General features: G+C 41.4%; 1 protein-coding gene across 1 annotated transcript in view; it reads right to left on the bottom strand.

Moving 5' to 3' along the window:
- The window catches only part of ADAMTS12 (ADAM metallopeptidase with thrombospondin type 1 motif 12), a 303108-nt gene that overhangs the window by 68575 nt on the left and 209790 nt on the right, over positions 1-24743 (bottom strand). Inside the window, exons 12-14 of the mRNA XM_038535470.1 lie at positions 22479-22648; positions 11066-11199; positions 5420-5540 (exon numbers count right to left, since the gene is read on the bottom strand). Coding sequence (XP_038391398.1) covers positions 5420-5540; positions 11066-11199; positions 22479-22648 — 425 coding nt within the window. The remainder of the gene's footprint in view (positions 1-5419; positions 5541-11065; positions 11200-22478; positions 22649-24743) is intronic.

Raw genomic sequence — 24743 nt, 5'->3', positions numbered from 1 at the left:
GGGAAAAAAAAAACCAACCTAAGGAACTATATGACAATGGGTCAGCATTCTAGGCCAAAGGGAAGGGACTATAAGAGTTTGGGACGAAGGTCAAGGTTCTGGGTAACTAGCCCAGTGCGCCCTTGCAAGAACAGAGCTTAATGCTCTACCAACTTCTTCCTGAACCAGGCTCCTTATTTAAGTTCTGCCTAAGGGCCAAGTGGCAGAGTGTGGCCCAATCCTGTTACCTGGATGGCGTGAGGCAGAGACAGCAATGGAAAGAGAGTTGTTGTCTTATTTGTCATTCTATCCCCCTGCCAAGCACACAATAGGTACTTAATGTTTCTCAGGTAATAGAGTAAATGAATAAATGAATGAGCTGATGATATCTGTACACAGCTCACTGTATTCTGGATCTAGATTCTTTAATTCCAGACACTTCTACAGTAACCATGGCACTATACCAAGACAGCAATTCTTTTTTCTTTTATCTTTCTCTAAGAGAGGAAATGGAAGCTATTCTGGAGCATCTACAAGAAAGTGGGCCTTATGTTCCCCAAATATGACACTGACTAGAAGGCATGATGCTGCCATCTGGCACACACTGTCAAATCTACTACATGAGTTCCCCCTTGCAGAGATAGACAGGGACTTAGTTGTTGGGACAGCCAAAGAAGGCCATGGATAAAGACATCTTCTCCTGAAGACTGTGCCCAACTTTAACACTTAGATATCAACAAACATATCACCAGCTCGAAGGCTAAGGGCAAGGAGAAGATAAATACCAGAGAGGGTTGAAAGGGGCCTCAGAAATGGTGGTCCAAATGGGTGACTTTCCCACAGTCAATGGTAACCTAGATCAGCACCTAGTCTCTTGCCTCTCAGTCTATTTTAATTCCACATCATTCATCATTTTCTCTCTTTCTTAGGAGCACTCACAACAAAACAAAACAAAACAAAACAAAACACCACCACCACCACATACACACAAACAAACAAACAAACAAACAAAACAAAAAACAGAAAAAAGGACTTGGCCAACATTTCAGGCTTCCCTAGTCAAAGGCAACAGCAGCCAGAGAGGAGGAGAAGCTGGGTCTCACTACCATGTGCGTCTCTAAGGCAGACTTCTCCACCTATACTTTTGTTTTAAATCACTGTGTTAAAAGAAAGCTACAAGCCAGAGTAAAGCAGGAAGGGAGGAGAACACAGGCAGACACATGGATCAGTTAGGCCATGAAAGGTTTGAAAGACTTGGATTCTTCAGGGTGACTGCATATTCCCGTTATTTCCTAGTCTCGGATACAACCTTGCCTCAAGTGCTAGTTGTACCAGTTGCTCAAGTTCATTGTTTTCCTGGTGTTTTCTGATGGTTGCTAACTCTCCCAGGAAAGGAGACATTGGGTTTTCTCTCAAGGTCGTGGTTGTGATAACAAAGCTCTGACGCCTGAGTGCTGGGATAACGAAGCTATTTCCAGTCACAGCCCCCATGTAACTCACTGCAGAAATGTCCTTGCTCTGAGAGTTGTCCTCCATGAGGGCTCCCCGCATGTCACAAGTTCTTGAAGGCAAATGTGATGCCTTGACCAGGGAGATCAAGCCAATCACTGCCACCCACCAAAGAAACCATGGTTCTTTTAAAAAATTTTTTAAGAAACCACAGTTCTGGGTGGAGAGAAAAGGAGAAAAGAATAATTCGGGATATGCATAAGGGAAAAACTCTGAGCTTTATGTCTTTGGGTCAGAATCAGAAAGTGACCAAAGCCCGGCATTATAATATTGAGTTTACATTACAATCACAATATTGTACCAATTCATGTTAAAAAACCAAACAAACAAACAAACAAACCAGAGCTATAACACTACAGCTGAACCAGGCAGCATATCACAAAGGAAAAATACTCAATATTCCATCGACATAACTGTAAAACAGTTAATGATTTATCTCCTTTATTGTCAAGGAGATATGGACTCAACCTTAAAAAAACTCTTTTCATTTGAATTTATATGAGCGCTTATTGAATACCTCTTTACATAGAAATTATGTTTGTTGACTTGGGGTTCAGCAGGGTGATGACAGAGCCTAAAAGACAATTCATCTTTCGGTTTATAACCGCACTAGAGAGAAAGAATTCAATGCAAGGAGAAGCAAGGAGCACGTAAATACACACAGAAAACAACTAACTATGCCTTGGCTGTCTTCAGAAAGAGGATGTTAAGTTCTCTCTTTTGACTTTGGCCTTGGTATTCATCAATCTACCCAGTGCAATCTCACTCCATTTCTCATATTTTTGCATTACTTCTTGGTTTCATTCCCATGGTGGAGTGGCGGCAGCCAGGGTCTTTATGATGTATCTAGCTTTATTAGGCAGGCTGCAAAGGTGGGATTTGCCTGGTAGGTGTGAGGAACACAGATGACCCAGATGGGTGTTAACAGAGTCCAGAGTGAGATCTGGCTGGATTTCCCCACTGTGCTGGGGGTAGCAGTGCCAGAGGGCTTTGAGGCTCTCAGGATACATAGAGTCTACAGTTGACACCCCTCCCTGGGTGCAAGAGCCACCAGAAGCCCTCTGGGAAGCAAATGGGAGAGGGGAACCAAAGGCACAAGGGATGCCAAATGCTCAGTGGTGGGCACGTGGCCAGAGGTATCAAGGTCTCTAAGGCAGGTGTGGAGGTGGGAGGAAGCTCAAGATGCTTCTGGCCTTTTTCCTCACTCTCAAAAAACAAGAGTACAGTTAAGAACCCAGAACTACTTAATGTGAGACAAGATTCCATCAAAATCCTAGAGAAGAACACAGGCAACACCCTTTTTGAACTCGGCCATAGTAACTTCTTGCAAGATACATCCACGAAGGCAAAAGAAACAAAAGCAAAAATGAACTATTGGGACTTCATCAAGATAAGAAGCTTTTGCACAGCAAAGGATACAGTCAACAAAACTCAAAGACAACCTACAGAATGGGAGAAGATATTTGCAAGTGACATATCAGATAAAGGGCTAGTTTCCAAGATCTATAAAGAACTTATTAAACTCAACACCAAAGAAACAAACAATCCAATCATGAAATGGGCAAAAGACATGAAGAGAAATCTCACAGAGGAAGACATAGACATGGCCAACATGCACATGAGAAAATGCTCTGCATCACTTGCCATCAGGGAAATACAAATCAAAACCACAATGAGATCCCACCTCACACCAGTGAGAATGGGGAAAATTAACAAGGCAGGAAACCACAAATGTTGGAGAGGATGCGGAGAAAAGGGAACCCTCCTACACTGTTGGTGGGAATGTGAACTGGTGCAGCCACTCTGGAAAACTGTGTGGAGGTTCCTCAAACAGTTAAAAATATACCTGCCCTACGACCCAGCAATTGCACTGTTGGGGATTTACCCCAAAGATACAAATGCAATGAAACGCCGGGACACCTGCACCCCGATGTTTCTAGCAGCAATGGCCACGATAGCCAAACTGTGGAAGGAGCCTCGGTGTCCATCGAAAGATGAATGGATAAAGAAGATGTGGTTTATGTATACAATGGAATATTACTCAGCTATTAGAAATGACAAATACCCACCATTTGCTTCAACGTGGATGGAACTGGAGGGTATTATGCTGAGTGAAGTAAGTCAGTCGGAGAAGGACAAACATTATATGTTCTCATTCATTTGGGGAATATAAATAATAGTGAAAGGGAATATAAGGGAAGGGAGAAGAAATGTGTGGGAAATATCAGAAAGGGAGACAGAACGTAAAGACTGCTAACTCTGGGAAACGAACTAGGGGTGGTAGAAGGGGAGGAGGGCGGGGGGTGGGAGTGAATGGGTGACGGGCACTGGGTGTTATTCTGTATGTTAGTAAATTGAACACCAATAAAAAATAAATTAAAAAAAAAAAAAAAAAGAACCCAGAACTAAAGACCAATTTCCTGAGGGCTTAGTTAAAAGGTTAAGTGGTGGACATTCAAGAATGAAAACTCTGCTTTTCAAAGGAGTTACCATAATGAAAGGAGCATAACATATCTGAGGCCAAAGACATGAACCCCAAAGATAAACAAATAATACAGAGATTAAATGTAGAAATGATTTTAAAGGTGATTTTATAATTAAGTAAGTAAGGTCACAGCTAAATAATGGAAAATATTTACATAGCAACTTTAAAAGAGTGAATAAATATCAGCTAACATAGGATGCTTGATCATAAGCTTAAGATGCACCGAGTTATCATTTCAATCCTAATAAGTAATGCAAAGGATACGTTTCATGCACAGTAAAGTCATCAAATAGATAGACATAAAGTATAATCCTTCAGTGACAATTCTAAAGGGCAAGATAAGCATATCACTTTACAATTTAACCTTATTAATTCAGTAGTTGAAGATCAAAAAATAGAGATGAAATTAAATAAATTCAGGTCATCCACTGGTAGGTGTCCCAGGAACAAACAGGGCACTTAATCAATGTGCCTGACATTCGAGGGCATACTTAGTAACTTCATCCCGGGTGGGGAGTGTGTCTAAAAGAGAGGACTGGCTTTTGGAACCCAGGAAAAGGGTGGTCCACTCTATCTGGGAGTCCCTGTCACTTCCTGATTTCTAGGATCTCTTGACCCACAAATAAAATCTCGGTTCCTGAATTCTTGTCTTTCTTGTAGTTCTGGGGGCGCCTAAACTATGATACTCTGAGTTGTCTTCATCATCTCTGCACCTAATTTAGCCTCCTCCCAAGACCCCTTCGCCTATCGATCACTGCTGGTGCCTTGAAGACAAATGTGCAGGTAAAATCATGGCTGATTTGGGGTCAGGGTGGGCTCTTCATTCCCGAGGATTATTAGTAGCCTGGAGCTACACAAAGAAAAAGCCCTGTGGGAGGTCATCATGGGAAAGGAACAACAAAGCATGGGTCAGGGGGGGACGTCAGGTGGCAGCGGCCACTGGAGCACTATAGGGCACCAGGGGTGGGACCCCTTATAGGGAGAGATAGGAAGAAGGGCAACCTGAAGCGACCTTGCCTTGCCTCTCTTTTGTCCTTGAAGGTACACTCGGGGCCTTCTGCCTCGAAGCCCATGGCTGGCTTCTCTGTCTCTCTTTTAGAGCCTGTGCTGGGTCTGCACCCTTCCTGGCCAACTTTTGATCTGTTTCCCCCAGTTCGGGTCCATTCCTATGCCACTGGCCTCAGCCCTGGATGCTCTCCCGGGGATCACACTCATTCCCGCTCCTGGGGACAGCCCCCAGGTCATTTAGGTCCCTGTGCAGTGTGAGGCCTCCTGTAAGTGCCTGGCAATCAGCCCTTCCCTGAAGCTGTCAAGGGGTCTGACCCATTTGTCCTGAAGGCTACATCCACGTCGAGTTCTTTGAAAGTTACAATCTGTTGTAAGAAGTAGCCATCAATCTTGCCCTCCATTCTCAGTCCCCTGCCACTTCAATTATTTGTTTGTTACCAGATCCTTCTTTCTGTTTAAACATCTTCTTCACGGTCTGGCAGGCCGAGCCGTCCCCCAGGCACACACCGCAGCGATCCTCCGTGGCGTTGGAGCCAATCTCATAGTCACAGCCGACCATCTGTGGGGGAAAGAGGCTGAGGGTGACTGTCACAGCCGGGGGACACCGCACCTGCCTTGGACATCTGCCTTCCCCTCTCCCCCCTCGCTCTTGATGGGATCGATGCTGGGGACAGACATGGGAACAAACAGTTCCTTGTCCTGGGGGCAGCCAGAGGAGTAACTGAAGCATCCACTGATGGTAAACGAAATACTTGGTTAGGGGGGGAAAGAGGCACACACTGGGCAGGTCTCCCAATTTCCCCGGAGCCACAGGTAGACTTGAAGGCCGTTCCATAGATTTGACATTGAAAATGTCTTGGGATCAGAGTTGCTGCAGCAGTAAATCCCTTTCTGGTGTGCAAACCTCATGTCCCCTCCTCTCTGATGAGAGTTCCCAGGGTACAGTTACTCCCCCTATAATGTGGTTGTTCGACCCCTTTACATTCCTCACTGGGGTGACCTCTGCTTCCCTCTGCGCCAGCAGGTGAACCAGCAGCCATGGACAAAGAGCTGGCTCAATGCTGGGACTCCTTCAGGGCCAGGAGGGTGAACTCTGACCTACAGACCATCATCAGATGCTCTGGAGCCTCCTGGGACCCCAGCCCCACTGCCCTTCACCCATAGCTGTACCCCAGCCATCGCACATTTTCTCCTGTGAGTGGAGACTGACTCTGCCCCCTGCTCTGGACTGGATCCTTCCCCAGGGCTCTGCCCATCGGCCCTTCCCCATCACCGTCTTTCTCTCTCCATGGATCCTTCTCTTCAGCCAAGTCTCTCCCACCCTAAAATCCCCATGCTGGAAAAGGGGAGCAACTATACTGGGGGGTGTTCAGTAGCATCAGATGCCAAAAAGTCATGACACTTAGACAGAAAGCCATGAAACACAGAGGCCTCCCCTGAATGTCTTTGTTGCGTGGTCTCTAGCAAAAGAGAGAGGGAACCTGTACCAGATTCTGCTAGTCAGACTTCTCTGTCTACAAAGAATTGTGCCTTTGTAGGTTTTTTTTCTCCATCAAAGACAATTCCCTTCCTTATTTTATTATTTATTTATTTAAGTCTTTATTTTAATTCCAGTAGCATTAACACACAGTGTCCTATTAGTTTCAGGTGTACAACATAGAGGTCGGGCACCTCCATATATCAGCCGGTGCACATCCCATTTCCTTTCCTATTTTAAAGCCAACTCAAATCAACTGAAAGAAAGAACAGCTTGGGTTTTTAAACATGCCTCCCTCCATCAGCCAAACAGAGAATTAATGGCCAGGGACAGAAAATACCTCCATTCCTCAAACTAACTGTCTCTTCAGGTCCAAGGATTGTGCTACTGGACCCAATTGGGTCAATAAAGTACTAAGAGATTTAGAAAAAAAAAAAAAAAAGAAACTGTCTGGATGTGTATTTCGTGGTCATGAGGAAATGTCAACCCTTCACAAGTGATGTGTTTACATCCAGTGTGAGGTTACTCTAATAAAGCTGATCGTTATAAATCATACTCCCAGAGACTTTCATTCCTTTGCTGATTTGGGATGAGCCAGGAGATCAACACTGAGATACAGTAATTTTAAAGTGTTTTTAAAAAATCTCTACTGGAAAAGGATAGAAAAAAATGTGAAGAATAACAGGAAAACAAATACCTTGAGCATATCTCTCTTTTCCAGCAACCAGCCTGCAACCAGCCCCTTCCCTGAAGCTGCTGGAGGTGGGGGTAGGGGGAGGGAGACACAGCATATTCATGTCCCAAAGCATACGTTCCACAGCATATTCGATGGGTTCTTATAGAAACCACACCCTAATGCTTCTTCCATTGGCTGCACTCAGCACAACCAACACTGAATTAAGTGTCTAACACAAGGCCTAGGAAGACACAAGCCAGTCTTCCTTGCTGCATATAAAACATAAGGGCTCTTGGGGAAAACTAAACAGATGTCACTATGCTTTTTCATGCCATGTGCTCTGGCAAGAGGGCCCACAACAAAATTGTCTTTCTGCCTTTGGCAGAATCAGAGGTGACTCTCCTGCTGCTACCAAATGTGGACAATGGCTCCAGCAAGGGTGTCTTTTGATGTGACTCCTACCATGCCAGACAGCCATTCCAATGAGCAACATTAAAAAAAAAAAAAAAAAAAAAAAAAAAAAAAAAAAAAAGAAAGAAAGAAAAAAGAAAAGAAAAAGAAAGAAGAGAAAGAAAATCATTTAAATTTCCCATTACATAATTTCTTTAAAAAACAGCTTTTTGAGGTATAGCAGATACCTAAAATACTGTATACATTTAATGTAAACAACTTGATTGAGTTTGGATTTACACAAATACCTTTGAAACCATCACTATAATCAAGGTAGTAGTCATATCCATCCCCTTCAAAAGTTTCCTGTGACTCTCTGTGTGTGTGTGTTAAAAACATTTAATGGGGATCCCTGGGTGGCGCAGCGGTTTAGCGCCTGCCTTTGGCCCAGGGCGCGATCCTGGAGACTCGGGATCGAATCCCACATCGGGCTCCCGGTGCATGGAGCCTGCTTCTCCCTCTGCCTATGTCTCTGCCTCTCTCTCTCTCTCTCTGTGACTATCATAAATAAATAAAAATTTTTTAAAAAAACATTTAATGGCGGATTTACGCTTTCAACAAATTTTTAAGTGCACAATACAGCATGTTAACCATAGGCACCATATACACAGGATGTCTAGGACTTTGCATCTTGCATAACTGAAACCTTGTACACATTGAACAACAAATCTCCATGGTTCCCTCTCCTCAGCCCTTGGCATTCCCAGCTTTAGTCTTAGCTTTTATGAGTCTATTTTAGATTCTCACATAAGTGGAATCATGTGGCATTTGTTCTTCTGTGATGGGCTTGTTTCACTTAGCATAATATCCTCCAGGCTCATCCCTAATTGTCACAAATGGCAGGATTTCTCTTTTTTAAAAGCTGACTAATATTCTATAATATGTATACAACATGGTATACTACATTTTCTTTGTCCACTCATCTGTTGATGGACATTTGGATTGTTTTCATACCTTGGCTGTTGTAAATAATGCTGCAATGAACAATGAAAGATATTTCTTCAAGATCCTGATTTCAATTCTTTTGGCTATATACCCAGAAATCCCATGTTTGGGTCATTCGGTAGCTCTATTTTTAATGTTTTGAGGAAATTTCCATACTGTTTTCTACAATAGTTGCACGATTGTACATTCCCACCAATAGTTCTACAGGCTCTGCATTTCTCCACATTTTCAACAACACTTATTTTATGTTTTTTGAAGACAGCCATCTTAACAGGTATGAGGGGATATCTTACTGAGGGTTTGATTTGTATTTCTCTGATGTTTAATGAGGTTAAGTACCCTTTCCTACACCATTTGTATGTCTTCTCTGGAGAAATATCTATTCAAGTTCTTCACTCATTCTTTTAATCAGGTTGTTTTTCTACCATTGCATTGTAAGGAGTTTCTTACACATTTTAGAGATTAACTTCTTGACATACATATGATATATATGGTTTGCAAATATTTTCTTTCATTCTGTAGGTTTTTTTTATTCTAATGATTATGTCCTCTCTGTCATAAGCTTATCATCAATTCTTAACCCTGTCATTTGGACTGAAGAGCACACTATCTTGAGTATTAGAGAATTCAGATTCCAGTCTTACATCCGGGCCTCCTGCTCTATTAGTGAATAAGTAATAAGTATTCTTAGCAATTCTCATATTTTGCTTATGAGTTAACACTGCTTTACTTTGTAAATTCTCAAATGACTGAGAAGAACTGAAATACCAACTGGCACCGAGACCCAATCCACCTGGAATGTCCTCACGGCTTTTTACCTGGGAGATTGTAAAGATGTCAATGCTCAGGCCCCAAATCCCAGAGGTTCTAAACCAACAGGTTTGAGATAGAGTCTAGACATCATTAGTTTTTAAAAGCTCTTCAGATGATTCAAATAGGCAGCCAGGCTGAGAACCACTGCTTTGGACAATGATGGGGCTGCCAAGGCCTGAATTAGCTAGATAAACCTCGTCCCACTCTGGAGAACAGATCTAACCTAAATACATATTAATGACTTTTGGCTTTTTGTAGCCATAGTGATAATTAGTAAAGGGTCTGAAAGAGAATTTTGCTTGAGCTCTTACAAATATAGAGTACAATTATGACTTGCTTTTAACTCACTCATTCCTGGGGATCGTCACATGGCCTATGCTTCGGTCACTCATGAAATAAGTCATAGACAACTTTGAGGTGATAAATGTATCTTTTCAGGGTGCTGAACAGTTATGGGCAGGAGCTTTCTATAACAGTAATTTAGTCTAGTGGAAAAAAATTATGATAAACATTTACAAAAGGAAATGAAATGCATTAGAAATTTATTGTGTGCTGGGTGGGGCTCTGTTAGGGGCTTAACACATATGTCTTTATTTAATCTTTTTTGACACCAACTAGGAAGATACAACAATATCCCAATTTTTTAAAAAAAGAAACTGAGTCTCAGCAAAATTTATAGAAGTATACAGTTGGTAAACAATGGTATTAAGTTCATATTCTAGAGCCTGAGCACTAAGCATTATGCTTTACTAACAGCTAATTAGAACTTTCTACAAAACTTTTCTTTCATTGATTACAAACACCTTTGCTTAAAACTGAGACTTATACCTGAGTGTTGGATTACAAAACTTGTTCATTAGTTCCTTGCAAACTAAACTGCGAGCACTGGAAAGGAATTCTTCAATGGTTGCACACATAAAAGCACGGACAAGTCAGATCTTAGCAATTTATAAAAAGGTAGAGTTGATTAACACAGTCAGTGTGGAAAACGTAAACATATATCAGAAGTCCTGGTTTAAAATACCTGGTTTTCATGTCATCTCTCTTCCTAAGAAGATCATGTTGGTAAACAATGGAGAATTATAAGTAAAAATGCTTTGCACAAAACACTATACAAACTATTATTAATTTCAACTTTATCTCAAGTTTAAGTACTCTATTGGCAAGTAACCAACGAATAATTTAATGTCACAGAAATAACCAGGGTCGTCTTTTCCTAATACTTCTTCCTTTAATTTGGTTCTTCTTCAATTTGACCCTGTTCTATACCTAAAATGATATCACAGAGGACATCAACTCCTCAAGAAAGAAAGACCACAGCAGGAGGGAAAGCATTCAATTCCAAACTGTGGATTCTGATCCACACTTAAAAGACCTGTCTCACAGATCACATATAAAAACCAGACCACGGGGATCCCTGGGTGGTACAGCGGTTTAGCGCCTGCCTTTGGCCCAGGGCGTGATCCTGGAGACCCGGGATCGAATCCCACGTCGGGCTCCCGGTGCATGGAGCCTGCTTCTCCCTCTGCCTATGTCTGCCCCTCTCTCTCTCTCTGTGTGTGACTATCATAAAAAAAAAAAAAAAAAAAAAAAAAAAAAAAAAAAAAAAAAAAACAGACCACGTGCCAATGTCATGAAAGCAAAAGCTTAGAACATCTGACTTCCTGAATTAATAAAAATCATGATTTTATAAAGTTGTAGATTAAGGAAACATACCCAATACCTTACATATGCCATTAATACAGACATTTCTGCTGTTGCCACCTTCAAAGCAAGGGGTACCATCAATGACAGCATCCAGCATTTTCTCGGAAAACTGGCCATCTATGGGTCGGCAGTAGAGCTCACAAGGATGTGCTAGAGTGAAAAAGAGACAAATCCTTGCAAGTTAGCTTTTTTAGCTTAGCACCCTTCCTGCAGGATTCTTTTGTTCATACTACCCCCCCAAAGGTAATTTATTCTGGACATTCCCATCTTTCACCTTTCTGTGACACATGCTGAAATGCATGGTTTTCTTTTCTTTTCTAGTTAAAGGGTTTTACAACAAATTAAATTGGGAAAATTGTTTTAAAATGCTATGCCCTTTGTTATAACAATGAGACCTTTCAATCACTTAACTGTGCTCATAAAAATATGGTGCAGAGCTCCTGGGGTTAGCCTAGAAAAGTAATAGCAACCAGTGCTGCAGGACTCCAGACAAGAATGGCACCTGACCACCATTTGATGCAAAGTAAGTAGACCTCTAGGGAAGGGTCAGTCCCCTCCCATGGGGCCAACTCTCCACCAAGACCACTGCCACTATCATGACCCCACCCTCAATGAATATTTTCTTTTATTCTCAAGTCCAAGAAGTCCTTGGACAGAGATTTACAAACACAGAGAAACAGCCTGATTTTTTGCTGAAGCTGAATGAAGCCAACGTCCTTACTATAATGGCCTAGCCCATCATGCTGTGTTCTACAATGAATACATTCTGGGGTTCAATTTTCTACTCCCTCGTGAATGAAGATAGAGTGATTTCCAGCACTGGAACTGCTCTAAAATTTACTTAATAAAATGTGTACCAATACATAGGTAATTACAGTAACCAGAAAGATATAAAACTTTAAAACACAAATTGCCTTAAAAATTTTAATAGGCGGGGATCTCTGGGTGGCTCAGTGGTTTAGCGCCTGCCTTTGGCCCAGGGCATGATCCTGGAATCCCGGGATCAAGTCCCGCATCTGGCTCCCAGCATGGAGCCTGCTTCTCCCTCTGCCTGTGTCTCTGCCTCTCTCTCTCTCTCTCTATCATGAATAAATAAATAAAATATTTTAAAAAATTTTTAATAGGCAATACATGTATATAATAAGAATTCAAATAGTAATTATTTTCAAATAGTAATTTTCTTGTGAATGTTACTTTTTTTTTTTTTTTAATTGAAAAACTTGACAATGCCTTTTTCAGAAAGGTCTTTCTTGGGGGGAATCTCTTTTGGATTTGTTTACTCAGGGGAAGTACTTGAGTTTCCTGGGGATGTGATCAGTTGAGCATTCAATGAGACAAGCCATAGGCCATGTGTCATGGACCCACCCAGTGTGGATGCTAATACAATATCCAGCTAATACAAAGCCAGAGTGCTCAACCCTAGGTAGCTACGCAAGAATGCATTGATCCATTTGGTAAATAAATAAAAGTATAAAACACAATATATGTAAGAGCAGAAGCTCTCAACAAACTTGAGACAAAGGTCAAAAGCACCTGTTTAAAGCTTAAAGGAGAAAGGTATAAGAACAAAGAAAGAATACTGACTGATTTTATATAAAGAGCTTTGGATAAGTTGTCTGAGAAAATGAACCAACTCAAGATGAGTTGGAGAGATCACAGCACAAAGTGCCAATGGAAAAGGGCCAGAAGACTCTGAGGACAAAGCAAGACTTAGGATTATTATAAATCTTTATTCCTGGCAGTGTGACTAGCTCTGTTACTGCCTAAACTGGAACAAAAGCACTTAGAGGAAGCCATCTGGGCACAGCTCTCCTCTCCTAGAGATGGGATCATCCATCCCGGTGTGCTGAGTCTAGGAAAGCATCTCATGAAACATTGGGCTATTAAGTAGAAGGGTGGAGGCAGGGGAAACACTGTTAAATAAGACTTTGATTTGAGTTTTAGAATTTGGATTTAAGATTTTGTATATGTACACATAAAGCAAAAAGAGAAAGCAGCCCTGAATAATTCTGGAGCTTCTCTAAAGGAGCTGTTTCAGCCTGGGAGAGGCTAGGACTAGAGGTGCCTTGGGCGCAAAATTTAAGAGGGTGCTCACTCTCGTAGGGTTGTATAAATGGGTCCTCCTAGCAAGAAAATCCCCAACCAACGGCAAGTGTATTGAATTCCAGAATGGTGAGGTTCCAATGTCTGCCTTAATTTTACTCCCTCTGAGCTTGTGCTATTTGACTCATCCCTGAAGAAAAAACTATCCAGAGACTTTCACTAGTCTTATTTATATAGTGAGTTAAGAGGAATTTTGCTTAATAAAATAATAGCCAATGCATCATTTACATACGCTTCCACATCCTGTTGTGCTTCATAGCAGTAATCTCTCATTTTGACAATCACAACCACCTATGGTGTTAGTTCTTTTATCACCACCATTTCATAGATAAGGCTAGAAAAATTAAGTTTTCCAAGCTCTCATAGCATGAGTGACAGAGCTAAACCTGGTGCTTTAGCTTATGGCCTATTCTACTAACCTCTAATATACAAGCACAGAATTTTCCTTCACAAAAACTCTCTAAATTATCCTCTTTACGTTATTAGGCAATGCATTTATTTACAGATAGTATCTAAGGTACAAATTTGGTAGAATTCCAGCGGGACACCATTTTAATTTTCTCTCATGGGACTTAAATATAGTGAGAATCACCAGCCTCTGGAGACATTTATTTCTACAGTGCATATAAAAGTCTTGGCTCCTGAAAGTCCAGTATTTCCATGAGAAGTTACTTAAGCTTTCTGTGACTCAGTTTCCTCATCTGAAAACTGAGGATAATAATACCTACCTTGCAATGTAATCGATGACATTTAAAACAGAGAAGGTATGTTGAGCACTCAGCATGCTATCTAGTATACAGTAAGCGCTTGACAAATGGCAGTTATGATTGTTGTTTTCACCTCCTCATCATGAACTCAATGAATTCTAGAGTTCTTGCAGTTGCCCCACCAGGCTATGCTTCTATCATTCCAATATTCTCCCATAGCAGCCAAAAGACACATGTTTTGGAATGTTGGTTCAGTTCTCCTTCCCACACAGACAAATTTTCCTGAAATAGCCTCTTCTCCTTCAGATTATTCCATCATGCCACTTCTAATCAGTGCCACCCTAAATTCATACTTTGTTTTACTATTTCCTAAATGACTTCGGTCTTGTCAGTTTAGCATAAAAAATTCTAGCTCCTGCTAGGTCAGCAAGTGGTTCCAGGATTTTCCTTCACAGTCACTCTGGACCTGGTTCAAAGATGTTCTCCTCATACAGTAACTACTGAGGTCCTCACAGCTCTACACTTTCAAGACTATGGATTTTACAAGCTCCTCAGCCAAACTGCAATATCCTCAAGGGCACTTTAGTCATCTGTGCCTTAACTGGCTACCGCCAGCCAGCTCAGCATGTGAAGGAGGAGCCATAATATGTGCTGTGGAGGACTCAACAGCACACCAGAGGGGAGGATAATCACAGTCTGGGGGATGGATGTGGCATTAGATCCATAAGGATTGGGTTCTCTGCCCCGATTCTTACCCTAGGCCTTCTCTGTCCCTAGTCTGCACAGAGGGACTTTTTGGAGAATAATATTAAAACCTCTAATGAGGCCTGGCATAGAGTGGCTGTTTAAATGTGGCAGTTACTACCATTAAGCCTTCCCAATGAATACCAGCAGGACCCTCCTTCTAGCAAAGGCTCTTAACCCATGTTTTCTAATTAACGGACATGACAGAGGTCAACACTGTTAGGGAGAAAATTGTGGACCGACTGGCAAAGAGATCATCTCCATCCTGAGAGGTCATCAACTCAGTCATAAAAATGAACCTTAACCCTAGTAATAGAAATCAAGGACATCCACTGCAGCAATTAAAGGCTTATCCAGAGAGAAAAGGACAGGTCTACTAAGTTGCATTTACATAATGTTGTTTAATATATTTACAGGCTCCCTATGCAGTCGTTATGAGGAATGAGGTAAAACAGTAACACTGGGACATTATGCTCCTGAATAAAGAAAGTTGTAGAATTGGCAAGGAATGATTTAATTTGTGTGCAAACTAAAACCTGCTATTAACATCGGTTGCCTCTAAGGAATAAGTTAAGCATGGTGGTATAAGAATTTATTTTTATTTCATTCTATTATGTAGACTTGCACGTTTTTCAAGGAAACATATATGCCTTTTAAAAATAATGTCTTGGCTGTCAAACAAGAATGCAGGAAAGGTCTCCTTTCTTCAGTGGTAATAACACACCTCCATGAAGAGAGGCCCTCATTTCAAGACTTCTTTTCATTTTGCTTGTGCAGTACAGGACTAATACATCCTTCAAGGTTAGACAGGCTAGCTGAAGTATACTTCACGTAAGAAACACACATTTCTACCAAATCTAAGCACAGTGGTCCATGGAGTCTTAGAAATAATTGAGTAAATAATCTTTGGGCAATAACAGTACACAGACCCGCAGCTTCCACTCTCCCAGAGCTTGAACACCTATGACCCATAGGGGTGCCTACGGCCAGAAAGAATCCCGGGCTTGAAAGCAGCAGCCTTTGTGAACAGAGGTTGAGAGTGATTTCAGCACTTTTCAAGCCTGGACCTGAAGGGCCATTTCCCATCCTCTCCTCTGGCCTTTGGCTTCCATGGTGCTTTGAGTATGTCATTAGGTAGGCCCATGGCACAGGGTGTGTAGAAGGAGACAGGAATAGCAATACACGAAATACTCTTAGCTCTCCATGGTCATCATGGTAATCAGAGAGTCTGTCCCAACCTCATGGATTCCATAACATCCATAGAGTTGAGTATTTTCAATGTTTCAGATTTATTCATATGCCCTGACACATCCCTTTGGATCATTAGAATTTTTTTTCTTGACTTTTTAAGAGCTTTCAAATCCATTTATAATTCAGCTAAGGGAAGACTCTCAGACTCATTTACTGGTAAGCTCTCAGCCTCACACTGTCTGATTAATCCCCACAAGGGAAGCTTAGGTAACTGAATGAACCTCCTGAATCAAAGGTTGCATTTGCAATTCTGGTGAGATAGGATGGCTCAACATTTTCAGATAATGATTTTAAGAAGTGGTCATGAGAAGCTAAAGATAAAACTTGGTAAGAAGGATAAAAATTTCTTAGGTTAAGGAAACTTTTGGTGCATTTCACATTTTGTAAGTAGTTGCTACTTGAGTTCCACCATTTAAAAAAATCCAGTTTCTACACTCCATTTCCACACAGGGCTCCATGGGTATGAGCCTCATGCAGTCAGCCAGGGCCTCACATTTTATCCTTTTTTTAAGAGAGAAAGAGAGAGAGAGAGAGAAGTGGATAGCAGAAAGAGAAGGAGAGAGAGAATCCTCAGCAGGCTCCATGCCCAGAGCAGAGCTCAATAGGGGGCTAGATCTCACAACCCTGAGATCATGACTTGAGCCAAAACTCAAGAATCGGATGCCTAACCCACTGAGCGACCCAGGCACCCCTTGAAACTCTTAATTTATATTTGAGCTTGTGTTTTCTAAGTGAGGTCTGATGGGACAATGAAATGTGTACATGAGCAGAAGACATGGGTGATAAGCACATCTCCTGTTCCTTGCCAGATTTTAAGAAATAGTAAACCTTAAGCAAAAAGCAAACTTAAAATGTTTTGTTGTTGTAACAAGTAATATTTAACTTAAGAAAGAAACTCAGGGGCAGCCCCGGTGGCTCAGCGGTTTAGCGCTGCCTACAGCCGGGGATATGATCCTGGAGACCCGGGATCGAGTCCCATGTTGGGCTCCTGGCATGGAGGCTGCTTCTCCCTCTGCCTGTGTCTCTACCTCTACCTCTCTCTCTCTCTTGTGTATTCTCATGAATAAATAAATAAAATCTTAAAAAAAAAAAAGAAAGAAAGAAAGAAAGAAACTCAGTTTAATGATCAGGCTCAGATCAACTTGAGGGAAAAAACAAAAATATCTGAAAAGTCCTCACCAAAAACCCAACCAAAAATCAAATAATGGCTAAGACTCTGTAATTTTGGCTGGTCTAAACTGATATATTCTTTTACTTTCTGATATGGTAATATTATAATTCCCAAATATATCAAAATACATATTAGTTAAACAGAAGAAGGCATTAAAATTAATATATTCTTGCAAGAAGTTACTATGGCCGAGTTCAAAAAGGGTGTTGCCTGTGTTCTTCTCTAGGACTTTGATGGAATCTAACCATGGTGGTATAAAAACAAGAATAGAGGTAATTTTTAAAAAATAAATTAAGTCAGTTTAACCGATGTTTTAGGAAAGGCTAAGTGTAGTAATATTTTCTTTTTATTATATATTTTTATGTTCTGTCTTTTGATTAATATGTTTAAGAACTATGATACACATTTAGAATTACAACTTAAATTATTTAAGAAATATAATAATTTTGTCAAAATGCTTAAATGTTTAGAAAAAAATGGTTTTCAAAGATTCAGGACAGATCAGTTTAACAAAGCTAGCATTTGTCATAATGCAAACAGTTGTTGGGGCTCTTCTCCCCTCACTAGAATTCCTTGACAATGAGATTATCTTTTTAAAAATAAGAACATCATCTTAGGTAAAATACAAAATGCAATGCATTGTTGTTAAGGACACAAGCTTAGCCCAGTCTCTGTTTTACTGGTTAGCATTTAGGCTGCAGTCAGGCCTGGGCTAATTCCTCCTGGCTCTACTCTATAGTCTGAGTTTGAGCAAGCTGCTTAAATTCTCTACATCTCTTACTTAGGTCTGGAAAAATTGAGTCAAAACCCTAAATTCCCATTATCAGTTAAGAATTAGTTTCACTGCAAATAGCAGAAAATATTGCTTTCTTGTCTGAAATAGACAGGACTTTGTTTTGCCCTCAGGATAGGAAATTCAGAGGTAGGAGTTTAAAGCTATCCTCCTTCCAGTCTTCCAGCTCAGCCAGTCAGCATGGGGGGTCAGCTTCCTGGCTGCAGTGTGACTGCTGTACCCCTCCCCCCACCCCCACCCCCTCCCGCCCTGAAGCCCCCACCGTCCCATCTCCCCACCCTGGGAAGCAAGAGCAGGGAGGGTCAATGTCAGAAAGGCAAGGGGGTGAGGGCCAGTTCTGTTGGTACCCATTAAAAACCCTTCTAGAGGCACCTGGGTGGCTCAGCCAGTTAAGCATCAGACTCTTGATCTGTGCTCAGATCATGATGTCAGGGCTCTGTGCGTGCACTGGGCGTGAAGCCTACTTAGGATTCTCTCTCTCCCCCTGCCCCGCCCCCTAACTCTCTTTCCCTCTCCAAAAAACAAATAAACAACCCCCCCCAAAAAAAGAACAAAAAAACAAAAACAAAAAACAAAACCTCAAAAATCCTCCCAAAAGCCTTACCCATGGGGCCTCCATCTTTATATCTCTTTCGTCAGAATTGGATCTCCCAGGAATATGAGTTCCTGGGTCTTTTCATTTTTCCTTCTGTTATTGTAGAGGAAAGTGAGGGTGAAGAGGGTCAGGACTGGCTTTGGGGTGTCTGCAAACATCATCCTTATTATTCAGTCATTTCCTTTCTTGAAGCCACAGATTCCTAACCTGTCAACTGAGAGGCTCCTGGCTAGAAGATCGCCCAGGTTGCTCCGCACACTTACATTCTCTTTAAAGGCTGTTTTTATCACAACCTCAAATATTCCTGTAGTAAGCTCTGTGTGCACCACCCAGGCCCCCAGGTGTGGGACTTGGCTCTCCGGCACCTGGGAGCGCTGCCAGCACTAACCCCCAACTGTCACCTTGGCTTCAGACCCAAGGACACCCACTCCTTCCCTAGGTAGACCACAGCCAGTGGCCAGTCCAGGTGGGGCATAAAGTACTGGCTCTCCCACTTCAACCTGGCAACTCTGAACGTCTGTGTCAGCGGCAGGGCTCCCTGGGGGGTGGGGTGGAGCCTTTGCTGAGTGTGCTCTGCAGCTCAGCTATCGCCCTGCACACCCCTCCTCCCTCCTCCTGCTCTTCTTCCACTCCCTGCCTGCTAGGGCCCAGCTCAGGGTCTGTTTCCCAGGGAACCCTAACTGCAACAATCCCTGAAAGGAATCGAATGTTCCTGAAGGATCCTATTCCAGGAGAAGCAGATGTGGTCTGACTCCACATTTGCTGGAAACCTCACTGGCGTCAAGTATTAACAGGGCTTAAATATCTGGAAGCAACAACTAAAAAATTCGCCTAAATGAATTTGGGCTAAATCGGGTGTTCTGAGAAAGATGAAAATCTAAAAAAAGAGAGAGATTCCAGGAAAGCGATGACATTTGAGATCAGGCTCTGGTCATGTCCTCATAGAAGATGCAGGATATAAACACATTTCTATTAACACAGGCTAATAAAGTCCCATAAATCTACATAGATTGGTTTAAATCTGTATTTATATCTATCATTTATCTATCTACCAGCTTCTTAGTCAATTCCAGCCCCAAGGTAAAAAATCCTGGACCTCGAATAAGTTATTGTCTGCTCTGAGACTAAGCTTCTTTATCTCCAAAGATACGGAGGGGAGAAGTGAGAAAATATAGAGTAGCATTCTTATATAGATACTGGCTTCAGAAAATGCAGTTGATCATTGCAGCTCTTCACACTGATGCCTACATGAAAGTTGTCGAGTAGAGTTTGGATAATTTTTGCTGTCAGGAGTGCTGGAAAAGAAAATGTCTATCTTGGAAAAAGGAAGTTGATCTAGACTAGTAGTTTTCAAATCTTTGAGGCAGAAGAATTATTTTTCTTCTTTCAAACAAGATCTTGCAAATAAAGCAGATCAAGTCAGGATTTTATTAAGCAAAATTTTGTAAGTTCAAGTATATGATGGTTAAAAATAAGTCAGTGGGATCTAAAGAAATTATTAAGATGAACAGAAATTCTGAAATCAAACTTATGGAAGGCAGTTACAGACTTAGGCTGGCTGCAGCATTTAATTCTTTTCTGTGCGGTTTTTTGAAAAATCTTGACTCATTTTGGCAAACAGTTGCAAATAAGAACAGTTTAGAGCAACTCAACCTGTAATCTTAGGATATTTCTCAATTACACTGTGTTGATGGGAGACTTTTATTCTAAGGTCTGCACAAACCCAAATTAATTTGTGTGAATTAGCGCATTGGTGGTCTTTGATATGTTAAAACTTGATGTATAATATTTTTGAGTGTAAGCACTGTTCTTTATTGCACTTCTAAAGACTAGTTTAAAATTTTTTTTTGAAAAATGAAATTAGAATCAAGCATTTTTGCAAGCCCTGGGATTCCATGGAACACAGTTTAAAAACGACAAGACTTGATGGAGTTTCTATGCTTATTGCAAATGCTTAAATCTACGATTCTTCTTCTGTCATTGGCTAGCTAGCACATCTGCCAAAGATCACTCACCAAGACACTTACCACTGTCCACTGAATAGGTTGGAAACTTTGCTGTACATTTACTTTATTCTCTGGTGACTTCTAATGGTAAGGCTGGGAGGGTAAAGCACTCAATGCCCAGCACAGAGTAAGTGCTCCCTACGTAGCTGTTGACATGAATGACCTACTTCTTGCCACCACGGGTGCCCATCAACTAGGCAAACAACTCTGTAGGTTGGAGTTTAAGAAGGAAAATAAATCAGTGTGTTGGTCAAGGTAGTAGCTACTTGGATGAGCAGATAAGTCACTATGCTTCAATAATGGCATAGGAACCTGCAAGAAAGCCACCAGGATAGAGGATGGAGGCTTACAGTCCAGGTAGATAGTTCAGCAGATGGCACTCAGCCTAATTCCCTCCTATGGGTTACACAGACTCAGTATCAGTGACAGATGCAAAACAATCATTCTAAAGTGAGTGAAATTTATGTCCACTTTTAGACTCATTTCTTTAGCACCTATTGCTTTGCTATGCAATATGCAGGCATATGGCAAATGTTTTGTAAATAAATAAAGAGCCAAGCTAAATCAGATCTCCTTATTCTAAGTCCAACTACTCGAGCTTTCAGAGCTCAGCACACACAAACCCCACCCTGCATCAGGCAGGAGGTGAACCCCTAGAAGGTTGCTGGACCCCCACACAAAGGTTGCTCATTTGGGGTCTCTAGTACTCATTTGGGGTCTCTAGTTCCAAATAGTTCCAACAAAAGAGAGACTGTCCAAAATATAAAAATAGGTAGTACTAACTAGATATACCTTTCATCATTAGTTCGTGTGTGTGTGTGTGTGTTTGTGTGTCCACATGAATATATACGTGAGTTCTGCTTTACTCAAACATCTGAATTAGGAGGCTGAATTGCCCCAATAACCAAATGACTCACTCTCATAGAACATGAATGATGCTCAACAGGGTGGGGGCAAGGAACAGACCCTGCCCATGCCAATCAAAGGCCATTAGGGTATTTCAGAAATCCCAAATGGCAAAGCCCTATTGGGTCTTGCTTTCAAAAGCAACTGACTGAATCATTCTTTAAACAGTCCAAACGTGTAATTTTCATTCCCACATTTCCTCTTGTGTTCTATCACACAGAAATTTCAGAAACTTAAAAAACATCAGGAAAAATTTGCTCATTCTTTACTGCCTTGACTCAAATCTCCTTAGCTCAGGAAAATCTTTTCTCTTTCATGCTCTACTTGAGTAATAACACATTGCACAGATATTTTTTGATGCTAATCTGTACCTAATGGTTAATGATTCTTCTTCATGTTCAGGAGAGCAGGTGTAGCTAGTGTTGATACAGGGGAAGCATCATCAAAGCTGATACCCCATTCTCCAGCTCAGTTATGTCCCCATCCCTGATGTGTATCCTATAGATGCTTGATTTTACTTCTGACCCTTCTTATCCTGTCCTGTACATACAAAATATTGTCATCTGGCCCAGAGCTGGCTCTCATTTATTTCTGATGAAGGTATTTATTTCTACCATCCTGTTTTATCTTGTGCTTTTGTCCTGTCTACTGGAATGACTGGTTTTATTTTGGATGCTTTCCTTTTCCCTTCTTCCAGTAGAAAGACTTCTCTTGCTTAACAATCATCAACACTTCCTCAGCAGTCTTCTGTGAACTTACTCCAAACCTACAATGACTTTCTCTGAACTTCTGCCAAAATTAAAGTCAGTCACACGCTCATCAAGGAGCACTTTCATGAGTAATCTGGTATGAATTCCTGGTTGCCCCCCGATGGCTTAGCTGCACCTCAGCACATCTGAAGTGAGCCATCATGTTGGACAAGCTTCTCTTTTACTTTCCACAGAACTCAGCACCGAGTTGGGTATATTCAGCCTTCAACATGTACTGATCAACCTAACCAGGCCAACGTTTCTACTTTTTAAATATAAAACTCCTCCTGGAGCTATTCTCTCCCTGTGGAACTTTGCAGGGGATCCCAGACACCTTGCCATGGAAACGCTCTCCCATCATGGCTGTAGCCCGAGATCTGGAATCTTCTGTCACGGCTCCTTACCTGGATTAAAAACTGGAAACCAGCGGTAGAAGGCGTTCTTGTAGGGGACGGTGTCAAACTCACTGCACTGCATCTGCCGGAAGGTTGGTGTGTCTGGGCGGCAGGGGTGGACATTGCACAAGCGATAGCGCTTCCTTTCTCCGGTGCAGTACTTCCCTCCAAACTTTGGTCTATGCATGAAACACACATGTTCAGTTCATTTCCTTAAAGGCTACCATTTCTCCTTAAACATCCCTTGGCATCTGGTCATGCCTGTTCTTTGCCAAACCGCATCTTGCACTACCCTCAAAACTTGCCGTTTACATAAATTCTTCCAATTTCATATATTTTTTGGTTGTTGCTGCTGCCCACGGCCATTCAGTCCCAGGTCTATAGTTGCCTAATTTGAACCAGTGTGTGTGTATCTTTCCTACTTGTATATCTTCCTGGCCTCTCAAACTCAAAATATATGCTGAGATGGGATACGTGATTTTCCCTCCAAAATCTGCTCCTTCTCTAATTCCCATTTAGCAAGTTAAAAGTGGTCAGATTTCAGAAGCCTCCATCCTTTGTCTTCCTTTGACCCCACTGTCCATCAGCTGCCCACTCATCAATCATGTCTTTGTAGAAGTTTCTTCCTCTTCAGTCCCACAATCACCAAATTAGTCTAATCCTTATCACTATTTCTGCCTTCCCTCTGTCCATCTTTTCCCTCATTCAATCTACTGTACACACATCTGGTTAATTTTTATGATGACCTTATTCTAGTTTCTTGTTTAAAAACCTTTCATGGCACCCAATGACCACAGAATCAAGTCCAGCCTCTGTGGTTTAACATTCAAGGCCCTCATGATCCTGACTTCATGCATCCTAATAGCTACTTCCCATCTGCCCCCTCATTTGATACTTTTCCAGTGCTACAAGCTGACTTATTTACTATTTCTCTTCTGTGCCTCTGGCTTGACTTCCCCCCTCATAAGTCTCTATCTACATGCTATCAATGCTTTCAGGATCAAATAATGCTCTACCTCCATCATGAACTCTTCCTGGATTTTTGCCAGAAATAAACTCTTTCTCCCTTTTGTGATACCTGAAAGTACCTACTGTATGTACTTCCTATACTTATCACTCCAAAACATAGTTCACTGATGATCCAATCCAGCTTTAGTTCATCTATGGTCTCTAAGTCATACTTTGAGTGCAGAAGGCTCTTAATAAACATTCAATGAATAAATAAGTTAATCTTATTTTAGAATAATCCTTCCCAACTTTTTATTTCCTTTGTAATACATGCAAGGGCAATAACAACCTTCCTATTAGGATCAATTAGTCCCTCAAAAAGGGAGGAGGTAGGGCTCAGTCAGTGATTGACTGTCTGACTTTGACTCAGGTCATGATCCTGGGGTCCTGGGATTGAGTCCTACATCAGGCTCTCAGGAGGGAGCCTGTTTCTCCCACTGCATATGTCTCTGCCTCTCTCTGTGTGTCTCATGAATAAATAAAATGTTTAAGAAGAAAAGGAGGAGGAAATATAGCAGAATGACTGTCACAGAAGAGGTGGAACTCTTTGTCCTTTAAAAAAGCCTCAGGTAATCTATGTCTTTTCTCTTGTCTCCACCTGGCTGCATCTGAAATCAGGGATTGTGTCTGCTATTGTGGTGCAGCATAATGGGGTCAAATAGCTTGGGGTTCGAATTCTGATTTACTTTGTATTATTAGTTGGATGATTTTGAACAAGTTATCTTAGTTCTCTGGGCCACGATTTTTTTCATTTGTGAGGTGTGCATAATAGTTCTTATCTTACAAGATGGGAGGACTGAATGAGAAAATGCACATGAAGATTTAGTAGAGTAGCTAACACAAGGAAGAGCTTAGTAAATGATAGCATTGTTAGATTATTGTAAAAAATCATCAACAAATATTTATGTACCCAATACCATGTGCTCAACATCATTTGCAGGGAGGACAGAGTCCAAAAAAAGGTCAACCTTCCCATAAAGCCAAGTTAGAGATTTTCATCCTACAGTTCCTCAACAAAGATGTCCCTTTCTGACAACCACAGATCACAGATCATCCTCCCAAGAGGCTCCAGACAGGTGATGGCTGAATGCAGAGCACTACAATAGGTCCCAGAGCAAATCACCTACATTTTATGATCTCTAAAATGCAAATCATATTTTTGATTACATTGAAATAAACCATAAAATGAAGATTTTCTGTAAAATATAAGAAATCCTTCTAATTTTTGAAGTCACAGAAATCTTCTATTTACACAAAAGCAACTTT

This window comes from Canis lupus, chromosome 4 (assembly GCF_011100685.1).
Source record: "Canis lupus familiaris isolate Mischka breed German Shepherd chromosome 4, alternate assembly UU_Cfam_GSD_1.0, whole genome shotgun sequence".
Lineage (NCBI taxonomy): Eukaryota > Metazoa > Chordata > Mammalia > Carnivora > Canidae > Canis > Canis lupus.
The sequence above is the reverse complement of the archived record's forward strand: the minus strand, read 5'-3'. Positions and strand labels throughout refer to the sequence as shown.